Raw genomic sequence first — 24,671 nt, 5'->3', positions numbered from 1 at the left:
AGAACCTAAAATTTTGACTAGACATTGACAAGGTGCCCCTTTCAAGTCATCCTCATACAGTCGCGACCCTACACGATAGATGGTCAAAATTTGACTTGTGTTTTCTGTTGCCTCTCTCGACGAGAGCGTCATACAGACAGATTGTGGTATGCTTATAGGATAAGCTGCAATTTAGGCATAAGATATCTAAGAGCACACATTCTGGGCACACACTCTACAAATTTAAGAAAATTTCCTTAGCCCAGCATGCTCTTCTTTTCTCTCTTTTTCTCATTTCTCTCAAGAATAATGAAAATTTTCTAAGAAGCTTTTCATACATGTTTTCTGCATGAGCCAAGGTGCTCTAACTCTCAGCTAGAAATGGGCCAAGACTCCATTCACATTAGTTTTCATTGGTTTATCGATTGAACACTAATGACCAGAATATACCGACGAGCTGCTTTATCACGTCGTTGCCAATCTGTATAGGCAACATTCCAATCTTCAAATATAGGTCCTTCAGTGATAATCACGTTATCATTATCCGTATCAACAAGCTGGGGTGGACAAACACGATTTCCAAGAACAACATTGGAGAGTTCATCGCCTTTAAGAATTAACAACATCTTTGCTTTCCAGCCTGGAAAACCTTGACCTTGGAAAGGAGGAACAGAATGCTGGCCAGAAGGAAAGCCGTTGACGAGAATATTCATAGCCATATCTTGTTGCGAGAAGACGTATAAGATAAGATCGCAGAATTTACACATCGTATATGGTGAAGGCCGCAATTGAGAATGAGAGAGATATGAGGACTGCTTTTGTCAACGATAAACGTAAGAAGGATACTCAAGGAACGTCCAAAGATGTGAGAGACGTCACCCAAAAAAAACAGGGTAAAGGAGACGTTAATAATAAAAGAGTCCTCAAAATAGAGTGGCGTGAGACGCAAGATTGACGGCCACAATACGAATAGCAAAAAGCTAAATCTTCTCGAAAAAGTTAACGCCAAAATAGGAAAAACGATCGCGGACGCTTCACGAAGTAGGACGAAAAAAGCTGCGTCAAGCTCAATTGAAGTAAAAACAACATAACTCTCTGCTGCGAACTCCGATTGACGCAAACCTAGAACTCAAATCGAAGAGCTCGAGGAGACGAACAAGTTTTGGATGAAAATTGCTATTGCGATTTTTCCGTTTCTCCAAATTTTGAGCAGAATAGCAAGAAAAATTGAGATGAAGTTCGGGGTGTCATCAACAAGAAAACATAATCAACGATTAGATTGATTAGCAATAAACGCCACACAAAACACTAATCATATTCTTCTTAACACAAAACAACCACAGTTAACAAAAATCAATGCTCAAAAATAAAATTTGTAGCAATTTTTGAATCTTACATGCAAATCGCATACACATATTGTTTTGTCACCATGAATTGAATTGGTGCGTGATCGTTATTGCTCTGATACCATGTTGAGATGTAGAGAGAGAGAGAGAGAGAGAGAGAGAGAGAGAGAGAGAGAGAGAGGAGACAAGAGACACGCCATATACGCTCCCAAAGACTGATTCATATTGAGGACAAGATACAAATATATAGGTGAGACCAAGTTGAGTAGAGTGAGCCATATATAGCTCCAACAACACATCTCTAAGGTAGGAGGCTTGAGACACTTTATTGTGCTTATATGTGACCAACATAAAAGCCAAGAAGCTACAAGTTGAAGACTAGGCTAAATACAATACAAAAGAAAAATCTGTGTATCAATGACCTTCTACTAAAGATAAAGAGTATATGTGAGTGACATGCATCAATGAGTGTTACAGTTAATCATGATTATGATCATTTGCAAGTATATTTGTGAGTCTTAGATCTAAAATACAAACAATTTAATAACGGTATCCATCTTTGAGAAAGTAACTAGAAGAAGAAACCTCTACCTAGGGTAGAAATAATTTTGAACAAATCCTCTTTAACAACAGAATAATCCTGAGATATAGAACACAAGTGGTCAAGAAAATTTACAAGGTAAAGAGAGTCTAAGCGGTCATGGTAATGAGGAGTGTAACAATATAAGTTAGCATGGGAATATTGTATGTTGGCGTTGTGAAAACATGGTCATTTTGATTGTGACTTTCAAGAAAGGAGGCAACAAAATAATTATCCAATCACTAGCAAGAATGTAGACGAGCCTAAGAGGTTATTTGTGGTGTAGGAGATGTTAAATACTACATTTGCAAATGTGGCAAACTCTGGTGATAATGTCGTGTATGTGGATCTTGGTGCATCAAATCACATGGTCAGTCATGATTGTTAAATATGCATGTGACTTTCCCTTAACCTATAGAAATCATCCAATTAGGTAATTTCTCTGAGATTTTTTTATTTCTTAACGGGCTCGATAGGTTCACATAGTTTCCTAGTAAGCTCTCTAAGAAAAACACATACCTCGCTGTGGTTTTGGTGGGTTATCATATACCCATTAATTGATATTCTTGTGACCATGTTAATTGTAATTATGTGAATGTGATTATACACATTGTGATCATAAGATATTTTATGTGGTCACATAAATATTAAATCAGTGATGGGAATTGGAACGAGGAACGAGCGTAGCATTTACTTGTCGTGTTCTATCCCTCGAAACTTCTCACTCAACGGGTTGGAATCTCGAGAGAGTTTTCGTTGAGACCACTTCGCCATTATATGTTAAGTTTAGATGTACACTATTTATACTAACTTCTTCATAGGGGACCATTGCTAGAGACGGTGGAGAAAGGTGGCCTGTCCGACCATGAGGATTGGAGACTACTTATGAAAATTTATTTTGACCCAGTATATTGGAGTAGCAGCTAGCCCCGATTTTGCGTTTGTGTAGACGTTCGCGGTCTTCTCTTTGTTGTTGCAGATGGAATCAGCCGGAGATGATCATGAGCATACGGTGGATGAAGGTGAAGTCGACCATGATGCTGAACCTGGTTACGATGCATTCGGTGAGGCAGAGCCCATGATCTCTGCGCTGAAGGGACAGGAGTTGCCATTTACGGTTTTAGCTGAGCAGGATATCAAGCAGCGTCAAGAAGCGGCAGTTGAGTGTGTAATGTCGGTGTTGTCCTTGTCGAAAACAGAGGCTGGAATTCTTTTGAGGAAATTTAAGTGGTGTGCTGACCGAGTCTACGAGGAATGGTTTGCCGACGAGTTGAGTGTTCGTGATCGTGTTGGTTTGTTGGAAAAGCCCACCATAAAACCACGGCTTGTCGAAGAAATGAAATGCGGCATTTGTTTAGAGTATCATCCCATTGTGATAATGCAGGCGACAGCTTGTTGTGACCATTTTTTCTGCCTGTCTTGCTGGGGTGGCTATGTACATACATTTGTAAGTGAACTAGGCACGGGTTGCCTCTCGCTGCGATGCCCCATTCCTGGCTGCAATGCGGCAGTGGGAGATGATCTTATTTTGTCCGTGGCCTCGGAAGAGGACGAGAAGAAGTATAGCCGCCACATACTCAGATCCTTTGTTGAATCTAATCATAGAACGCTAAAGTGGTGTCCTGCACCGAGGTGTGAGAATGCCATCGAGTTGCAGAGTACCGCAGAAAGTGCAGGTGTATATGTTGCCTGTGCATGCGGCCATAAGTTTTGTTGGAATTGCTCGGAGGAGGTCCACCGACCTGCGGAATGCAGCACGGTTGCAAAATGGCTCTTGAAAACCTCAGACGAGTCAGAAAATGTGGCAGTTTGGATTCTGCTGAATTCCAAACCGTGTCCGATGTGTAAACGCCCAATCGAAAAGAATTCGGGCTGCATGCACATGACCTGCACGCCACCATGCAGGTTTGAATTTTGCTGGCTTTGTCTTGGACCTTGGTCTGAACATATTATAAGGTCTTGCAACCGAGATCCCAAGCATTATATCATGCCTGAAGATAAAACAAAACGAAGAATGGCCAGAAAATCTCTTCAAAGATACAGTCATTACTATGAGCGCTGGGCGTCAAATGAAACGTCGAGGACAAAGGCACTCTCTGATCTTAGGGACCTTCAACCCCTGCAGCTGGAAAAGCTTATTGACAGGTATGGTTTAGACATCTCGCAGGTAGATTTTATGAGGGACGCTTGGCTTCAGATTGCTGAATGCCGCTGTGTCTTGAAATGGACTTATGCGTATGGGTATTATCTACCAGCTGAAGAATTAGATGATACAATGAAGAAGCAATTTTTTGAGTACCTTCAAGGTCAGGCTGAGGCTGCGCTGGAGAGATTGCATGACTGTGCAGAAAATGATGTACAAGCTTATCTTGGTGCCGCCAATATTATTACACCGACAACCACCGCCTTCAATGAATTCCGAACGAAACTTGTTAGATTAACGACAATAACAAGGAATTACTTTGAGAACCTTGTTAAAGCACTTGAGAATGGTTTAGCAGATGTTGAGAGCTCTGCATCTTCCAAGGCTAAGAAAAGAAGGCGACTACTCAGGTAGATTGCTGAATGAGGATGAATATGGGATCCTCGACGACAGCTTGTTCCATGTGCCATCTTGAGAATTCGCGACATTAAGGAGTTCTTTTTGCTTTTAATGATATACATGCATTATAATGTGTGAGTAAACCTTAGGTGCAAGCTTGCTCTTTCTAGAGCTCACATACACTTGATTTTTCTCATGAGAGCTCTCAAAATCCATTTGTTCTTTAATGAGATCAACCTTAGCATGTTCTCAAAATAAAACACATTAAATACATAGCTAGTTTAATTATTGTAAAGGACAATAATTAACATAGACATACCTTTGTGACATCTTCAATAAAAGCCAAGAAAGAACCATTTGAAGCTAAAGCCTCATCCTCTTCTTCTACATCCTAATAGTAAATAACTAGATTAAAGAAAGTGTACAAAATAATTCGACATAGTATAAGTTAAGAAAACATACATCTAAAAGGGCTTCAACTTGCACGCCAATGATAATTGCCTCTGAATAATTATGTTCTTTCTCAAAGTCAATATGAGGATGATACAATTCCTCATTGATAGGTTGTAAATGATTTTCCTCGAACTACAATTCATGTATAACATTTCTAAATAACTTTAATTAAAAATAAACAAAAAAATAAAGAATGTAGAAACTCCCACAAGCTGTTTTTTTTTGTCTTTCGCATTTGCATTCACTAAGTCGGTTCCCTACAGTGCACAACTTCGCATAATCAATCTTATTATGATAGCTAAAAATATTAATAATGTGGCTTATAGATATTAAATTTGTGGTATTGACCAGTGTTGATTTTTTCTTTTCATTCTTTCGCTTTGCTTGCCTGTGACACAAGAAAAATGTGTAGATGTCCTCCACTTTCCAATGGTACTCTGCACCACGGAACGTCACCTCCTCAATTTCATCATGGTGCTCTTGAATGAAGCTCATAAGTTCATCCTTCCCCTCTAGATTGTGTCGTAGGTCACAAAGCTTGGAATCAAATGCTTTCATCCAACCTCTAACAGTTCTCAGATTGGAGCAATGGACTGCATGTACACTGTCAGCGTAATACTTTGCAAGGAACTCTTTTCATCCCGCGTAATATGCATGTCTGCTGCCTTTCAGTTCCCATGACAAATATTTTGTTGACATCATAGTTGTAGTGTACTTTTATTCTTGACATGAACAAGTCTTGCAATTCCTCCATAAGAGGACGTAGAAAAGCACCAAATAGACCATTATTGTTTCGGGCTACTTTCTTGGAGCTAAATGGGAGGAACAGTACTGGGAGTACACTAACATTGGAAGACTTGCCCATGTTCAAAAAATTTATCTCTACAACCCCACTGTCTTTCTATGTAGTGCGAGAGGATTGGAATCCATCCCAATGCAATAGAAGTGCCAAGTTACGGGGATCTCCCTGGAAAATTATTATGCCATATGAAATTACCCAAAAATTTAAAAAAAGTAAATAAAAATAGCATTCCAAAATTTCTAAAACCATACCTCAATCAATCGCTTATTAGAGACTACACGTCTGCGACAATCTCTACATACGAAAATATATTCTTGAGTCTGCTCATCCCACCCTTGTTGAATCTCCTGCGGCGAACGGGATGAAGGAGGAAATATTGTGTACACCTTTTTACACCCTGGGGTTGTACAAATAACTGGAAGCTCAAATGTGGCATGTGGGTCCCAAAAGTGCTGGACTACACGACATTTTGCACCATCCCAAAAATCATGGATAAAATCCGGTTGTAATTTAAGTGGCTTTCCCAACCACTTGTCTTGGTTTCTCCACATGGAGAGCATTCCATGACACAAAGACTTGCTCTTCAACATAAGCTCAATCTGTCTTCCAATTGGGAGATAATCAAAGGCTAGTGTCTCCTTGCGAGGCTTTTGACAACTTGGGCACCTTTCACAACATGCCAAGCAATCACGCTTCACTTTCCTTTTTCTATTACTAGTGATGCATGAACAAATTTCCACACCACATCCTTCATAGTTGTCCTCCTTGCTTGGGTGTAGGAGCTCTGGCTCATGGAGAGTCCCTTCTTCACCCATGCAGACTCTATGTCGAAGAGGTTGTACCATACCAAGCCCTTGAAATAGCAATTGCAGTTGCTCCCAGCAAGCATGCACTCTATAGTTATCAAACAAAAAACCATCCCAATCATGTTCAAGTGGAGCCAAGATTTTGCTTAGGCTTCGATCCTCCCTACTGGAGTCATGCTTGCCGATTTTTGCCCCACCCATGTCACCGAATAGTAGACGAAGCATTTCATCTTGACCGCTAATGGGAACCTGATATTCATCCCATAATGTCTGGAATTGAATGATCTTTGATAAAATTGCAATTCCAAGCGGTGCATGATCTGGACAAGAAGGTTGTTGGCAGTCTTCATCTGCTCCAATTGTACTTGCCGATCTCACCTCTATGCCCTCTTCAAAGCCCTCTTCCACATTCAAAGAAACATCTGATGGTTCCACGTCTCGTACATTGTCATCAAATTGTCTTACCTCCACACCATCTCGATTTACAAACCCAAGCTCGCTTGCTAGATTGCCTGCAACACTCCTTAGTTGTGCATGCCTGAAAAATGTCGTTTTCCCAACATATTTTCCACCCTGGCAAAATGCAGAACATGTACACCACATTCTCCATGTGGTGTCATTGTCGGATGCACTCTAGAGAGGTGGTGTACTATCAAGCTCATTCACATTAGGTGATCGACCTTGAAGGGCTTCTAAATTTATGTTGTAATGGACATCCGGGTGAATTTTATGGAGTGCCTCCTGTTTTCTATGTTGAAAAAAGGTGCTTCTGCTCAGCATTTGATATCCTTCCAATGTAAATCACATTTATACGTGCATGCACACTTGAAAGTCTTGGAGGTGGAAGCCATGTATGCATGTATCACCTAAATGTCATGAGCGATGGTTACACGGACTATAGTGACTCAAAAAAACACTTTTGCACATGATTCTAGTGGCAAAGGTTGTAGTACCACATACTCTAAGTCACAGATACAAATTAGATATTTATGAGATTGAGCACCGTGCATTCAAAAAATATTTTATTAATAACATGCGTGTGTCAATATGCAAATCACCCACTCCAAGGTGGCAAAAGGATTGTATGTCTGCCATAGTAATACTTTGCAAGAAAATTAGATCAATGGACTTCATTTACATGGCGCACATGGCGCTAGTGTCAAAGGTTGTAATGGAATTAGCCTATTCAACTTGAGAATAGCAGAAATTAATGAGAATACTTTCAAGAAATAACTTTGTGAGCATAGCGGGTAGACATAATTGAAGATAGCAACATAATCATAGCAATTAGTTAACTTGGCATGAACAATACTTTTGCAAGAGAGAGAATTTAGAGAACATGACAACAGTTGAGGACCGGATTTATGTTTGTATTATGATTTCTCCCATTAAGAGAGACTTGTTACAATACATTCTTTGTGTTCCTTGTGACCTAGGTGATGCAATCATGAAGATGGAAAGCTTCATGCATCACAATCATAGCATAACATGAACTTGAAGAAAGCTTTAATTGTCCCAAGCCTCAATCCCAAGAGCTCAAACACCTTCGAAGGTGGAGAGAGCTAGCAGGGAATGAGGGTAGGGAAGAGGAATAAGAAACATTTCATAGGACAAAGAACTAGTTCCTCACTTATCATACTCTTGTTGCTAGCATACATAATAGCATAGTAATGAAGAAGAAGGATATGACAAGCTCAAGCATTGAAGCATGGCTCTTGGTTGGATTTGCACTCCATAGCCAAGAGTGTTGGTGTAGGCTCTCAACCTCTACTTGCTTGGAGAGGGAGCTCTTGCACTTTGCATAGCACACAATGAGAGTGATTGTGAGTGTGTGTGGGTGAGTATACCCCTCAAGCAAGCCCCTAGCTAGCTTGGGTCGACCCCCCCTTGTAGCTCATGCTTGAAGCTCATTGGACCCCTCCAGGCCTAGCCAATCACAAGCAGGAGCCATTACAAGCAACATGGGTAGCCTTGGGACAAGTGTCCCCCTTTCCCCTTTGAGAGAGAGGACTTGATAAATGCAAAATCAATTAGATAATTCAAGTAATTTATCATTGGACCCCTTTGAAGCTTAGCCAATAGGCTTCAAGAAATCACATGAAGGTAACATTGGTAGGGGCCTGACATGTGTCCTTGCTGCCTCTTCAAGTTGGGGCTTCCCTTGTGTGTGTGAGTGGGTGTTCTCTCTCTAGCCCCTAGGAAAAGGGCTCGCCCCCCCCCCCCCCCTTCTTGTAGGAATGCTTTTGACTTTAGGTGATCAAGCACCTTACTCACCAAGCATGACAAAGCACTTGAACTAGGGGGTGTTCCCACAAGCATCTCAAGCAAGCTTCTCAAGGCACCTCAAGTACCTTAATCATGCAGCAAGTCAAGCACCTCAAGCATCTTAATCAAGCACCTCAAGCATGACAAGCACCTCAAGCAGGACAAGCACCTCGAGCTTGGGCCGGGTTCCCACCTCAAGCTCAGCCCTAGCTTACCTAAGGTCAAAGGACTTTTACACACATTTATTGGAGGTCTTCAATGAAGCTAACCCTAAGGTCTTATGCTCCATTGGTTAGCCTTGCTCTTTGATAGACCATCTCCCTTTTGGGCCCCTTTACCATTGGCCCCGTGTTGAGATAGATCTATAAGCACATATCTATATCTTAACACTTGTTCCCGTTTATTCTCCCACATTAAGTGATCAATTTAATATGAGAAAATCATTTGGGTTGGTTAGATATTAGATTTTATGACATTACCTCTCTCTTGAAATCATAGTCGTCCTCGACTATGAGGTAGAAGAGATAAAGTCTTAGTCATTAGTCAATCGTACTTAGTGGGTAAAGGATCCCCTTTTACCCTACGACATCTTTCCAAGATGGATGACTAATCCATTTGGTGCTTGGGAGACATAGCTGCCGCAAGCATGTCTGCTCTTTAATCCATTTCATTCTCCCAAAGTAGAGTGACAAATTCTACTTGGTGTTTGAGAGACGTCGTCATCACAAACATGATTCTAAGCATGCATACTAGTTAAATTTGTGCACAATTAAAAAGAGGACTAGTCATATAAGACAAAAACATGAGTCATTTAAAAGAAATTTGTACATTTGCTTACTCTATTGTAGCATTTGTACATTTACTTACTCTATTGTAGCATTGTAAGCTTGCTCTTTCTAGAGCTCACATCCACTTGATTTTCCTCATGAGAGCTCTCAAAATCCATTTGTTCTTTAATGAGATCAACCTTCTTGTGTTCTCAAAATAAAACACATTAAATACATAACTAGTTTAATTATTGTGAAGGACAATAACATAGACATATCTTTGTGACATCTTCAATAAGAGCCAAGAAAGAACCATTTGAAGCTAAAGCCTCATCCTCTTCTGCTACATCCTAATAGTAAATAACTAGATTAAAGAAAGTGTACAAAATAATTCGACATAGTATAAGTTGAGAAAACATATATCTAGAAGGGCTTCAACTTGCACGCCAGTGATAATTGCCTCTGAATAATTCTGTTCTTTCTCAAAGTCAATATGAGGATGATACAATTCCTCATTGATAGGTTGTAAATGATTTTCCTCGATCTACAATTCATGTATAACATTTCTAAATAACTTTAATTAAAAATTAACAAAAATAAATAAAGAATGTAGAAACTCCCACAAGCTGTTTTTCTTTGTCTTTCGCCTTTGCATTCACTAAGTCGGTTTCCTACAGTGCACAACTTCGCATAATCAATCTTATTATGATAGCTAAAAATATTGATAATGTGGCTTATAGATATTAAATTTGTGGTATTGACCAGTGTTGATTTTTTCTTTTCATTCTTTCGCTTTGCTTGCCTGTGACACAAGAAAAATGTGTAGATGTCCTCCACTTTCCAATGGTACTCTGCACCACGGAACGTCACCTCCTCAATTTCATCATGTTGCTCTTGAATGAAGCTCATAAGTTCATCCTTCCCCTCTCACTACAAGAGGTTGTGTGCTCTTGTGACGCTATTACGAAGGAAATACACTGGGTTTTTATAACCCCCGGCGTCACTAAAACCATCGCTAATAGCGTCGCTACGAGAGCGTCGCTATAGGCGTCGCTATGAGCGTCTCTATATAGCGACGCTCATAGCGACGGTTATAGCGACGTTTACACAGAAGTCTATAGCGACCCTCATAGCGACGCTACAGAGCCATAAATAGTGACGGTTATAGCGAAGCCCGAGAGAAATTTTTTTTGGTGACAGGGCATTGAATGCCCTGCCACCCATCAACCATATTGTACTTGATTCACTTTTTTAAAAAAGTGCAAGGGTAGATAATAGACCCAAAATAGTCACCCACAAGACGCATTGTTTGCAAAATTGACAAGCGTAAAATTGACAATTGTACACATTATAGGCAAAATGAATTGATTGGCAAATGTAATAATGACAATTGTACAACATCATAGGCATAAAGAATTGATTGGCAAAATGAACTGCGGTGACAAATGTAATAATATACATGGTTCAAAAAGACGTATAAAATCCGTCTCATGATACATAAGCTATGAGAAACCCCAAACTAATGCTATCTAGCTACGGCTAAACTGACGTCGTCTAGTCAGACGTCTCATCGCGTCCAAGCGGCGTATCTGTCGGATTCTGCAAAAAAAGACAATAAGACAGCTTTCAGTAAGTATAAACATATCACGACATTTATAAAACAATACAAAAAATAGAAAAGAGTAAACCCTAATACTAACCATGCCGCCGCGAGAACTGAGAATGTCCATCAGGGCGTTTAAGCCCTTCCTGCCTGCGTACTCGCGCTCGTACGGTGTGGGATCACGTCCTTTCATCGACCACTGTCAAAACATACAAAGAATTCATTATGTTAGAATTAAAAGACTCATAAACCCTAAACTATCGAACATAAAGAGCAATGCGAAAACACTTACAAAATCGACCTCAAATGATGCCCATCCACCGCTCCCCAAGTGGTGCGAGCTCCCTGCCTCTACTCGCGCTCTGGCTGCATCCTTTTGTTGCTTCCACTTGTCGGGATTCTCGCGCGCTGCTTTCTTCGCATTCTTCCAATCTTCTTTGGCCAGTCGATCTGGCCTGTTCCACCCATGCTTGATTGATTTTTGCACTTCGAAATGCTTGTGTTTGCAGTATTTGCGCATTCGAATCTTCATCAGGTCTTCATTGAAGCGCTGATCCCGTGTTGGAACGGGAAACTCATCATGAAGTATGCTGATGACTCTGTTTTTTAAATTACTTGGTACTTCACTCCATTTGTTTAGTATGTAGTGTCTACACAGCTGAGAGCAAAGACCACGCATGCGCGAGATCACCTTCTTGCCGTCATCATCCATGATGATGCCGCCGCTGAAGTCGACGGAGTAAGGCAAGCCCTCTGGCTGGTGACGCGTGAACGTGGGTGTCCCGGCAGGGGTCTCTAGCGGCGTGTCGATGGGGGTACAGACGTCAGGTGTCTCCACCGGCGTCTGGGCCCCGAAGCGAGGAGTGTCGAGTGGGGTGGCTCCTGGCGGAGTAGGTAGAGGTGTGTAGCTACTAGGAACAGTCAGCCATGCAAAACCTGGTGTAAATGGCGATGCTATGGCTGGTGTGGGGGCGGGCAAAGAAGGGGAGGGTAAAGAGCCTCGTCGAACACGAGGCGGTGTGGAGGCATCGGCGGCAGAATCCCCACAACAACCGCCACCGCCACCACTAGAGCGCCGATGTCTAGACAAGTGTGAAGATAGTCTCGTCTACGCCGAAGCTTCGGAGCGCGCCGAATGCTCCGAAAGAGAGGGAGATGCGGATGGAGTAGGAACGCGCGATGATGCGCCAAAGCGATGACGCTCCACGTACCACTGTCTCTATTGCGGTGACAAAGAAGAAAGAAACTCCTCATCATCCATACCTGCATTAAACACACGAATATTTAAACTTAATATTGAATGAATAGAGTAGACAATGACGCAAAGACCTTTAAATACAATGACGTAATGACGCATATAAATACAATGACGCAATGAATTGAGTGATAGAAGAGGCAAGTCGAAAACTCAGAATTTTCAATCAAAAGATGTGAGCGCGAGTAGAAAAGAGCGTTATACACCATGGAAGGTACTTAGAGAGCCAGAGCTTTTACAACACGGAGCAAAATTGTTCAAATACAATATTTGTGGCTTTAAGAGATCTCTCTCTCATCCTCGCATAACTCAGCATAACTTCCTATATCTATATAGAGCTCTCCGTTTAAACACATATCCTGTGTTTCATTTTGTAGCTCCTCTGCATGCACCCCATATAGAGTAGTAGCATCTTGATGCTCATCTGGCACCACCGCAGCGGCTTCTGATTGAGCATCTTCTCTGATATCCTCCATTGATGCCGTTGTGATTGGCACATGGTAGCCTTCATACGTCCTTGCACTACGAGGGGCTACCTCTATGACGTACCACCAGTTTGATGTAGACTTTGTAGGATGAAATATTACCTGCCAGAGCCACATAACTTACATGAGAGCTTTCAAGCACATAACTTGTAAAAGGGGGATGTTAACAATTTACATACTTACTTGTTCACAATGCTCGGGTAGTACGAAAGTGTCTCTTAGGTCAGTCCATTTCTTAGTAGAATCCACCTCAAGAAAACCAGACTCTCCTCTACGCACAGTAGCGTTGCGACCCTCCATGATTATCTTGAACCATTGCACGTCGAACAAGTCGACAAAAAATCCTCTGTAATCGATCCTCAAAATCTCTTGCAACGTGCCGAAGTAAGTGAGTTCCGCCACCACAGGATCTGCATCAGAGGAACGTCGTCGACTAGACTGTTCAAATTTTGCCATGATTCCACAATCTTGAGTAAAACGCTTTTTGTCGATTCGTTCCACCCTAAAATGTCGACCTTTACACCATGCTGCTGTGTATGACTTATACTACAACGAACAAAGATTATGAGTGGCCGTTCAAACGTTTAGAAATAAAGTCACTAGCTAGTCGTACATTGCAAACTTACCTTGGTCGCGCAACCCCGAGAGTACTCCCACTCTTCCTCAGTCACTTCGTCACCGCATTGTTGTGCGCTTTTCAATTGGTTGTGCAACCATCTTAAGCTCATGAAGGTTGATAGGCTCTCCAGAACCGTCGGATAGTGCATCGGTGGTCGTCTTCCCCGTCTCCACTCGATTCGTGCCCTTTGTCGCTCTTGCTTTGCATCCTCATATTGTGAAATCCACTTTTGCATCACTGGATTGTGAAGCATGCAAAATCGGTTGATTTAGCCTCTAGATCTTCCGTCATCTTCTTCTCAACACCGAGATTGCACATGACAATCCCAGATATGCGCTCATCATCTATGGTTCACCATAGCGTGTCCCGGGCTTTATCAAATCCGTCTAGCCACTCTCCAATGTACACTAGGGACTCTGATACCAACCAACCTTCTGCCATGCTACCCTCTGGATGTGCCTTTTGACGCACATATCCCTTAAGCGTTTTCATGAAACGTTCTAAGAAGAACATCCATCTGGAATGAACTGTGCCAGCTATTTCCACCTCATCAACTATGTGAACAAGAAGATGCACCTAAATGGTTAGCATGGTAGTAGGAAAATGTTTCTCAAACATGCACACAAGCTCCGCAGCATTTAGTTTGGCGAATGGTATGGAGTCTACGTTGATCTCCTTTTGTGAGATCCATTGCACCAGCTTTGCAAGTTTGTAGATTGTGTTACGGATGTCGAGAGACAAACATCCCTCAATGGCAACCGGTAAAATAAACTGTAAAGTATGTGCAGCAATGATATTAAAGTCCACATTTGATGCAATGATATTAAAGTCCACTATGAACGTACCTGACACATTTTATGCCAATCGTGTGACTTCAAACCGGTAAGCTTTCCTTCTTTAGTAAAACACGTTCGGAGCGAGTGCATTACGCCAGTGGGGGTCCTCAAAGATCGAATTGTCTCTTTTACTTTGCGTTCTTGGGCTCCTGTGAAAATCCATGGTGCTTTAGGGAGTTTTATCGATCCATCAGACGTTGTTTGCGGCCAATATTGCTCCATACGATCCACATTTCTAAGGTCAACTCTGGCTCCCAAAGTATCTTTCTTGCCGGTCAGATTGTCCCATAGTAGATTACCCACATTCTTGAATATGTGCATTGGATCGAGCAAGTGATTGATCATGAGTCGGGGCCAGTATGGTAACTCGTACCATAGAGATAGTCTCTTCATCCCTGGAGGCAATCCGTCATCGCACATCTCCTTCTACTCTAACCATGCTTGTTCAGACATCCTTGGTGGCTCTCTTCCCAAAAAGCCGTCGCGTAACACATGATTCTCTGGAAGATACGCTTGATGACCTTCTTAGATTTGCTTCTTCAGTGAGGGCGCCCTACGTGCATTCAGTCTAGGTCCACATGTGACACGTGCTCTGTATCCGCTTGTTTGAAGTCCTACATGTATACACATGATAATAGATCAACTATGGGAAAAAACAAGATTTACAGTGTCTGAGTGAGGAGTGTCAATAGATCACCTGAGCATTCTGTTAGCCTGGGATAGTCATGCATGGTCCACATTAGAATGCCTCTGATCAAAGCATTCCGTCGTCCTGTGTGTCGGCTCATATCCACCACCTCTATGCCAATCCACAATTGTTGTAGCTCTTCCAATAGTGGACGAAGATACACATCCATATTCTCCACTTTATATCGCCCTGGCACAATCAAGCTTAGCCATAGGTGCCCCTTCTTCGTAGTCAACCACGGGGGAATGTTGTAGTTGACGATGACAACGGGCCATACACTGTAAGATGTTGATCTTTGACCAAATGGATTTACGCCATCCATAGCCAGGCCTATGCACAAATTTCGAGCTTCCCTGGCAAAATCCGACCATGTTCCATCTATATGTTTCCAGGCTGCGCAATCTGCAGGAATTCGTAGCACACCATCCGAAGATTTATTCTCCTCATGCCATGATGCTAGGGCGGCCATGGACTTACATTCGAAGAAATGCTTGATGCGAGGAAGCAGAGGAAAATGTCGCAAAACCTTTTGTGGAATTTTTGTCCCGTGGAGATCTACTCGATATCTTTCGGAATCACATTTCGGACACTTCTCCACGTCTATGTATTCCCCTCTGAAAAGAATGCAGTCATTAGGACAAGCGTGAATAGAATTGTAATCCATCCCCAAGTTTCGCAAAATCTTTCTTGCTTCATCTCGGGAATCTGACATCACATTGTCAGTTGGTAGTATGTGCTCTTTAAGCAATCTACACAACATAAAAATACGATACAGTCGTGTAAAAATCTATCAGATCATTATACATTTAGAGTTTTATTAAAGTAAACTAATTGTAATAGATCACCTGAAAAGCGTTGTGACGCTAGTGTCACTCCATCCAAACTTTGCCTGCATGTTGAGAAGAACCAGGAGTGCTTTCAATCTAGACATACGTGCTCCATTATACAATGGCGTATCGGCTTCAGTTTTCATATCATCATAGATAAGCCTTTCTGAATCCATGATCATCTCGATCATTTCATCAATCTCGCGCTCAAACATTGCCTCGTTGGGAATGTGCTCTGCATGATCATCCCCCGAGCTGTCAGAGGCTACATCTTGTGGCCTCACATATGCTGCTTGAGCAAAGCGCCTGCGAACACGTCTATTGGGTTGCAAGATTGCTTCTTGTTGGCCAGCGTCAGAGTCCAACGAGTTATAATTGGCAACAACTCGATCTATAATAGATGGATCGAACTCGCCAAATTCGCGAACGTGCTGCAAAGAAACACGTCTTGTCCGTCGCACAGCATGCTTGCATTGATTACAAGGACATAACACCCTCATTGAGAGATAGGTGTTTCGGTTGGACGGTCCCACATCCTCGCCACTACTCATAATGAGGATAAAAATCTTATAGCGTGGACAACAAATTTAATATTCTATTGGCATTCTTTGTCTTATCTCTCTCTCTCTCTCTCTCTCTCTCTCTCTCTCTCTCTCTCTCTCTCTCTCTCTCTCTCTCTCTCTTTACCTCACATTCTCTAGTCATGTCCAATCCCCGCACACCTCGGTCTAGAGGTGCACGGAGATCAGAACCACCGGGTTATAATCTCGTCTTTATTTGTGGGTACAAGAAATCTACAGAACCATGTCTACATGATACTGCATGTAGTAGACAAAACCCCTTTGCCTCTTCTCTAGCTGTAGCACTTCACAGCATCTTAACATCTTTTCACAGTAGATCTTTTCACTGTTTGTCTAACTCTAAACCCTAAACCGTAAGTAATTCTTGCGTGGACTCGATCTAACGTAAATAAGCGTAAATCTAAATAAACGTAAATCTAACTAAAAATAAACATAAATCTAATTTAACGTAAGTCTACATCTAACCTAATCTTTAACGTCTTTTGGGATAGTTTCCTACAACGTTATAACTCTCTTCTTCTTGTGTGTGTGTGTGTGTGTGTGTGTGTGTGTGTGGGTAAACCTAAATAAACCTAAGACTAATCTAATATAACATAAATCTAAATCTAATGTAAATTATGTTATATTAAAAACAAAGAACTAAACTAGCAGGGATTATAAGAACCTTAAAACTGATTTAACACATAATTTTTCACATAACTCGGCAAGAGTTGGCATTCTCATCACTAAAGATGTGAGAGTTAACTTCCGGCGGTGACGCTGCCTCATCTCCATCCACATCTGACGACAGCAATTGGCCCTTTAGACCGTTCTTGCTCTTGTTACTAACTTTGAAGTTGCTGTTGAATAACTAGAGGTTGTCTAGATGGTCATTGTGTCGGGGATGTAGTGACTCTTGCCGCCCTGAAGATCCACCTTCTTCCCTATCTTCTGAAGACATTTCACCAGTACTTTTGGATGGACGGAGCCCACCATGAGTGAAGGCAGCAATACCCTATATTCCATTGAGGGCTTTCTTCACCCGCTTCATGCAGGCATCGCAGTCTATGGAGACCTAAATCTAATCTAATATAACGTAAATCTAAATCTAGCGTAAATAAACGTAAATCTAATTAAAAATAAAACTAAATATAATCTAATTTAACTTAAATAAACCTAAATCTAATTTAACGTAAGTCTACATCTAACCTAATCTTTAACGTCTTTTAGGATAGTTTCCTACGACGTTATAACTCTCTTCTTCTTGTGTGTGTGCGCGTGTGTGGATGTGTGTGCCAATAAAAAGAGATAAATGGTATAACCTTTCTATCACCCATGCCAACTATGATAGATTGGTTATGCCATTTCCCTCTTGAATAATAGGTCTTGAGTTCAACTCCTCGTCGGCTAGATCTTTAGGTCTTTTAGTTTTAATTAGTTTCCTACGACGTTAAATTAGTTTCTCTCTTTCTCTCTCAATGTGTGTGCGTTTTTTTGTTTATGCATGTTTTCTCTCTCTTTTCCTCTCTCAATGTGTGCGTTTTTTATTTATGCATGTTCTCTCTCTCTTTTCCTCTCTCAATGTGTGCATTTTTTGTTTATGCATGCTCTCTCTCTCTCTTCCTTTCTCAATGTGTGTGTGCATTCTTTGTTTATGTATGTGTGTGTGCGTTTTTGTTTATGTTTGTACTCTCTCTCTCTCTCTCTCTCTCTCTCTCTCTCTCTCTCTCTCTCTCTCTCTCTCTCTCTCAAAAACACTATGTGTGTGTGTGTGTGTGTGAGAGAGAGAGAGAGAGGGAGAGAGAAAGAGGGGAAGGGAACATGAGAGTGAGGAGAGGGAAGGAGCATACCTTGATCTCCTTCCTCTCCTCGTGTGTGTGTGTGTGTGTGTGTGTGTGTGTTGTGTGTGTGTGTGTGTGTGTGTGTGTGTGTGTGGCGAAGAAAGAGAGAGAGAGAGAGGGAGAGCGTTACCTGCTCCTTCCTTGAGGACGCCGAAAAACTCAGATCTGAGATCTGAGTTTTTGGGCGCTCTCTATTATTTTTTTAGCCCAACCGGCATCGCTATGAGCGTCGCAAATTTACTTGTAAATTTGCGACGCTCATAGCGACGCCGGGAATTTTTTTTTGAGTGTCGCTGTGTGAGCGTCGCTAATATGAATAGCCTCTTGTAGTGTCTAGATTGTGTCGTAGGTCACAAAGCTTGGAATCAAATGCTTTCATCCAACCTCTAACAGTTCTCAGATTGGAGCAATGGACTGCATGTACACTGTCAGCGTAATACTTTGCAAGGAACTCTTTTCCATACAAGAGTGATGGATCTCTATCACTTTTCTTGAGTGGGAAGCGAAAGAGTTGCTCATATGTCAGAACTGGTTTTCCAACTGTGTCTTCCTTTGCAACTTGTATAGCCTTGCTTTGCCGTTGAGACAATCTTCCAGCTGCCTTACTATTCTTATGATCAGCCTTAGAGGACTCTCCACCACTTGATTCTAGCTCTTTTACCCTTTTCTCTAGCATTGCTATTGTCTCTTTGAGAGACATTGTTTCAGATGGAGAAGCCATGTAGTAGCTACAATGTCACAAGTTATACCTTAAATCATATAAAGTGTAAACAAAATATTTTTTCCAATCAAATAAATTATTTTAATGTTTGATACATCAAAGGCTAAGCACTTGTGCACCTCCAAACTACTGGCAAATTTAATTGTGCACCACTTCTTGAAGACATGCACCTCCTACAAACTACAATAAAGTCATGCATCACTACTTTGCATGAGTTCCAATCTCTCTCTTTGTACTACTGGCTTTGTATCCTCCGTGTACAATGATCAAGACTATCATGAACTAGCCAAGCTAATTTGTATTTTTTGCCTTGGTGGTCAATCTCTCTAACAACTGCGTGTACAAGATCATCTTCACCATCACTTTTGGTTGCTAGAACGATATCACCAACCTCTAACCAAGGGGGTGCATGTCTGACCTCTCCGAGAGCTGTAAGATGCTTTCTTTGAATCAAATCCTTCACCTCATATGCTACTAGCCTGTTACTTGTCAACGAAAGAGGTATGAAGTTATGCATCAAAGATGAGATTGGTCTTACACAATCCCAAGTTTACGGCATAGTTTGTTGTTATACAATGCTCATTCCAGTTGCATGATGAACTATTTGTTTTTCAACCCCATTGTGTGAGGATATTCATTGTCTATAATACTCTGCCCCAAAATACAAATAATATTGACCATTGTGCTCGATAGAGAACAATGTTTTTATGGCCTTCCAATGTCCTACAGAAAGAGCATCAGTATCACCATTGTCCAACTTTATAGTCACATGATCACCAAATTTGAAAGCCTCACCGTGGTAAAGTATCTTTTGGTAGGTTGTGACAAGAGTATTTTCACCTTCACTAACTGTCATCGCCCACAGTTGCTGAAAGTACCTTTTCTCCTCATCTGAAAGGCATCTCTTTGTGCGTTTCTTCTTGGTTATACCAATCCTTTTGGCTCTAATCATGTTGTGGCAGTAAGCCGGTTCATAATCTACCAAAATCTTATGCCATAGCTCCCTGGTTCTTGTTAGAGATGAGGGTTCCAAGAGCCCTTTTTCATGGAAGATAGAGCATTGTGGACTCATAGGATGCAGTAGAGTGAAATCATCTGGGAGTATCAACCTTTGGTGTAAGAATGACAAATTCCTCTCGTGCGGCAGGAATCCATCCTTCTCCTCTTGAAGCATGCAAGTAACCCATGTAAACAAAACGTGCTTGTTAAAGTGAACATAAGTTATCTCATTATTTTTTTTATTTGTCTTTACTCCCATGTATATGGAGACCATCCTTTCAAACATGTAACACCAATATACATCAAGAGATCTATGCCTGATAATGTCATCAAGCAATTCCCCATTCCTAGCAACATGCTCCAATGGTGAAGATTTTGGACCAAAGAATTCTCGCTCCTTACTTGCCAAGATGAGAACAATGATCACATTATATTGATACTCTCCTTGGTCCAACCCTTTTCACGACTAAAATTGTAAAATGTGTGGGCAATGTCTATAAGGAGAAGACCAAGCTCATACATGGGTCTTGATACCTCGTTGATGACACTCAATACATATGGCACACACCACTGAACAAATTTTTGATTTTGCTCTGCCTTAAAACCTTCAAAGTACTTGCTAGGAGTGTGTGGCCACCTACCATTGCAAATTGATGGTGGTGCAAGCTTGATTCATTTTGCAATCCTCGCATGACATTTGATGTATGCTTACTGAAAAAATTCAATGGAAGAACATGCATTGTATCATACACCAAGTCACGTGACAAGTCAAAGCCATATAATTCAAAGAACTTCCATAACACTGACTCTCCAGATAGTCCTGCATGTGCAAGATTAGTCTCTCTTTGAGTTTGAGAGGTTGCTCTTCTGGCCTGAGTTACTGCATTGGACATTTCCAAAATGGAGTGTTTTGTTGGTGGATATATTGCTTGTCGTCTATAGTCATCATAAACATATCGCCCTCTATACATTGGATTACTAGCATCAAGAGTTGCTTTGGGCTTTTGTCTCTTCGACAACCGTCCTTGAAGAGTCCTATTTTGCATTGGGCAGGATGGTCTCCACTGACCATCATAAGCATCCTGCGTAATATGCATGTCTGCTGCCTTTCAGTTCCCATGACAAATATTTTGTTGACATCATAGTTGTAGTGTACTTTTATTCCTGACATGAACAAGTCTTGCAATTCCTCCATAAGAGGACGTAGAAAAGCACCAAATAGACCATTATTGTTTCGGGATACTTTCTTGGAGCTAAATGGGAGGAACAGTACTGGGAGTACACTAACATTGGAAGACTTGCCCATGTTCAAAAATTTTATTTCTACAACCCCACTGTCTTTCTGTGTAGTGCGAGAGGATTGGAATCCATCCCAATGCAATAGAAGTGCCAGGTTACGGGGATCTCCCTGGAAAATTATTATGCCATATGAAACTACTCAAAAATTTAAAAAAAGTAAATAAAAATAGCATTCCAATATTTCTAAAACCATACCTCAATCAATCGCTTATTAGAGACTACACGTCTGCGACAATCTCTACATACGAAAATATATTCTTGAGTCTGCTCATTCCACCCTTGTTGAATCTCCTGTGGCGGACGGGATGAAGGAGGAAATGTTGTGTACACCTTTTTACACCCTGGGGTTGTACAAATAACTGGAAGCTCAAATGTGGCATGTGGGTCCCAAAAGTGCTGGACTACACGATATTTTGCACCATCCCAAAAATCATGGATAAACTCCGATTGTAATTCAGGTGGCTTTTCCAACCACTTGTCTTGGTTTCTCCACATGGAGAGCATGCCATGACACAAAGACTTGCGCTTCAACATAAGCTCAATGTGTCTTCCAATTGGGAGATAATCAAAGGCTAGTGTCTCCTTGCGAGGCTTTTGACAACTTGGGCACCTTTCACAACATGCCAAGCAATCACGCTTCGCTTTCCTTTTTCTACTATTAGTGATGCATGCACAAATTTCCACACTACATCCTTCATAGTTGTCCTCCTTGCTTGGGTGTAGGAGCTCTGGCTCATGGAGATTCCCTTCTTCACCCATGCAGACTCTATATCGAAGAGGTTGTACCATACCAAGCCCTTAAAATAGCAATTGAAATTGCTCCCAGCAACCATGCACTCTATAGTTATCAAACAAAAAACCATCCCAATCATGTTCAAGTGGAGCCAAGATTTTGCTTAGGCTTGGATCCTCCCTACTGGAGTCATGCTTGCCTATTTTTGCCCCACCCATGTCACCGAATAGTAGACGAAGCATTTCATCTTGACCGCTAATGGGAACCTGATATTCATCCCATAATGTCTGAAATTGAATGATCTTTGATAAAATTGCAATTCCAAGCGGTGCATGATCTGGACAAGAAGGTTGTTGGCAGTCTTTATCTGCTCCAGTTGTACTTGCCGATCTCACCTCTATGCCCTCTTCAAAGCCCTCTTCCACATTCAAAGAAGCATCTGATGGTTCCATGTCTGGTACATTGTCATCAAAGTGTCTTACCTCCACACCGTCTCGATTTACAAACCCAAGCTCACTTGCTAGATTTCCTGCAACAATCCTTAGTTGTGCATGCTTGAAAAATGTCGTTTTCCCAACATATTTTCCACCCTGGAAAAATGCAGAACATGTACACCACATTCTCCATGTGGTGTTATTGCCGGATGCACTCTAGAGAGGTGGTGTACTATCAAGCTCATTCACATTAGGTGATCGACCTTGAAGAGCTTCTAAATGTATGTTGTAATGGACATCTGGGTGAATTTTATGGAGTGCCTCCTGTTTTCTATGTTGAAAAAAGGTGCTTCTGCTCAGCATTTGATATCCTTCCAATGTAAATCACATTTATACGTGCATGCACACTTGAAAGTCTTGGAGGTGGAATCCATGTATGCATGTATCACCTAAATGTCATGAGCCATGGTTACACGCACTATAGTGACTCAAAAAAACACTTTTGCACATGATGCTAGTGGCAAAGGTTGTAGTACCACATACTCTAAGTCACAGATACAAATTAGATATTTATAAGATTGAGCACCGTGCATTCAAAAAATATTTTATTAATAACATGCGTGTGTCAATTTGCAAATGACCCACTCCAAGGTGGCAAAAGGACTGTATGTCTGCCATAGTAATACTTTGCAAGAAAATTAGATCAATGGACTTCATGTACATGGCGCTAGTGTCAAAGGTTGTAGTCCCAAGTACTATAAGTCGCATATACAAATCAGATATAACTTTGCAGCATTGTGCAACTTCATTAATTGGAGAGTCACATACAATAAAAAACTGATGTAAACAGGCTTGTTGGTTCTTTTAACATAGATGATGGATACATTCACGCAAGACACAATTTCTTTCTCGGAATAAGGCTTTTAATCACAGCAAGCCTATCACTTAACATCCTTGGAGATATACAATTTATATCATGGAAAAATACTTTGTAATAATCCAGTGGATTTAAGGTTTCTTTCAAAAGCACTAAAGCCATATTCTCGGGCCACCACCTAGTGTCATGTATAACTATTCTTGAAATGCATATCAGTGGCCTTTGTCTCCCAAAGACATAAAAGTGTTTCTCTGGCCAAACGATCATCCCTTCAAGATGACAGGCTATCTCAGCAACTAGTTGTTCTACTACTTCGTGTCGAGCCATAACCTACATATGCATGTTGACAAGAATGAGCACCGTGAATTCAAACCTATTTTATTAATAACATGCATGTGTCAGTATTGGAATGACCCACTCAAAGGTGGCAGTAGGATGAGTACTCGTACTTAGTCTCAGCGAAATCTAAGCATGACATAAACCTCTTCAAGAGTCATGACTATGCCACGCCTAAGCATCGCTCTTATATAAAGGATATTTTATTTTTGAAAGTGTGCAAATTTTAAAAAATGTTCATATTTGTTTTTATTTTTGAGTTACATACATGTGTACACGTGCTTCATGATTCACAATAACCTGGCATCAAAGATGCTTATAATATAAAATCCTATTTGCTTTGTATCTAAGAGACACAAGCATGGTTCAAATTAAAATGACAAAACATAACATTGTCAAATTAAGAGATGAGCTATTGTTCAAATATCTTTTTGCTAGCTCGTTTTCTTAACTATACATTTGTGTGTGTGAGATCCACAGCAACAAACCCAAAATAAAAAGGCACAAGAAAGACTTGTTGAAACAAACTTTTTTTAAAACAATCTCTTTGATTTTAATTTAATGCTTTTGGCATATATGTGTGCGCACACATGGACGTGAATTTATCTGAATTTCTATGTGAGAATGATTTGCAAACTATGTGCATGAGTGCAAAAGAGAGAGCCATGGTTCAAAGTAGATAGTTAAGTTGTACCTACCCGAGAAATAAAAGACGCAGAAAAGAAGCAATTTGGGCGCCAAACAATAAGGTAAAGCTGCTAATAATTAAGTAGGTACTCCATTCACACCTTGGTAGGGTTCGTATAATTCCATTGACACATTCAGGGTTCGCATAATTCCATTCACACATTCACACCTTGGCTAGGGATCCAAGGTGAGATGAGGCATATGAAATTGAGAGAATCTCCCGCCATATGTAAAATTTTTCGAGCCAGAGGGAAACCTCAAAGAGTCATCTTGCTATGCATGGGTTTGTATACGTGTGCCACTTCACATGTGTTTGCACATGCTCGCTTGT

General features: G+C 41.1%; 2 protein-coding genes and 2 pseudogenes across 2 annotated transcripts; 1 reads left to right on the top strand and 3 right to left on the bottom strand.

Annotated features, from left to right (window-relative positions):
- Nucleotides 1–2,962: 2,962 nt before the first annotated feature.
- Nucleotides 2,963–4,462, top strand: LOC147442902 (putative E3 ubiquitin-protein ligase ARI7 pseudogene; annotated as a pseudogene).
- A 93-nt stretch (nt 4,463–4,555) lies between these two features.
- LOC147442901 (uncharacterized) lies at nt 4,556–7,111 on the bottom strand. Its single transcript, XM_086529453.1, has 4 exons — nt 5,954–7,111; nt 4,910–5,032; nt 4,767–4,838; nt 4,556–4,684 (listed from the first exon to the last, which is right to left on the bottom strand). The coding sequence occupies exons 1-4, from the start codon at nt 7,109–7,111 to the stop codon at nt 4,556–4,558; spliced, it is 1,482 nt and encodes a 493-aa protein (XP_086385579.1).
- A 2,677-nt stretch (nt 7,112–9,788) lies between these two features.
- On the bottom strand, nt 9,789–18,975 carry LOC147442900 (uncharacterized). Its single transcript, XM_086529451.1, has 5 exons — nt 18,576–18,975; nt 10,303–10,466; nt 10,158–10,211; nt 10,001–10,084; nt 9,789–9,890 (listed from the first exon to the last, which is right to left on the bottom strand). Exons 1-5 carry the CDS (start codon nt 18,973–18,975, stop codon nt 9,789–9,791), a joined length of 804 nt encoding a protein of 267 aa, XP_086385577.1.
- Nucleotides 18,976–21,456: 2,481 nt separating this feature from the next.
- Nucleotides 21,457–22,626, bottom strand: LOC147442899 (uncharacterized; annotated as a pseudogene).
- Nucleotides 22,627–24,671: the final 2,045 nt, after the last annotated feature.

The sequence above is a fragment of the Adiantum capillus-veneris genome, chromosome 14 (assembly GCF_014529385.1).
Source record: "Adiantum capillus-veneris isolate H3 chromosome 14, ASM1452938v2, whole genome shotgun sequence".
Classification (NCBI taxonomy): Eukaryota; Viridiplantae; Streptophyta; class Polypodiopsida; order Polypodiales; family Pteridaceae; genus Adiantum; species Adiantum capillus-veneris.
The sequence above is the reverse complement of the archived record's forward strand: the minus strand, read 5'-3'. Positions and strand labels throughout refer to the sequence as shown.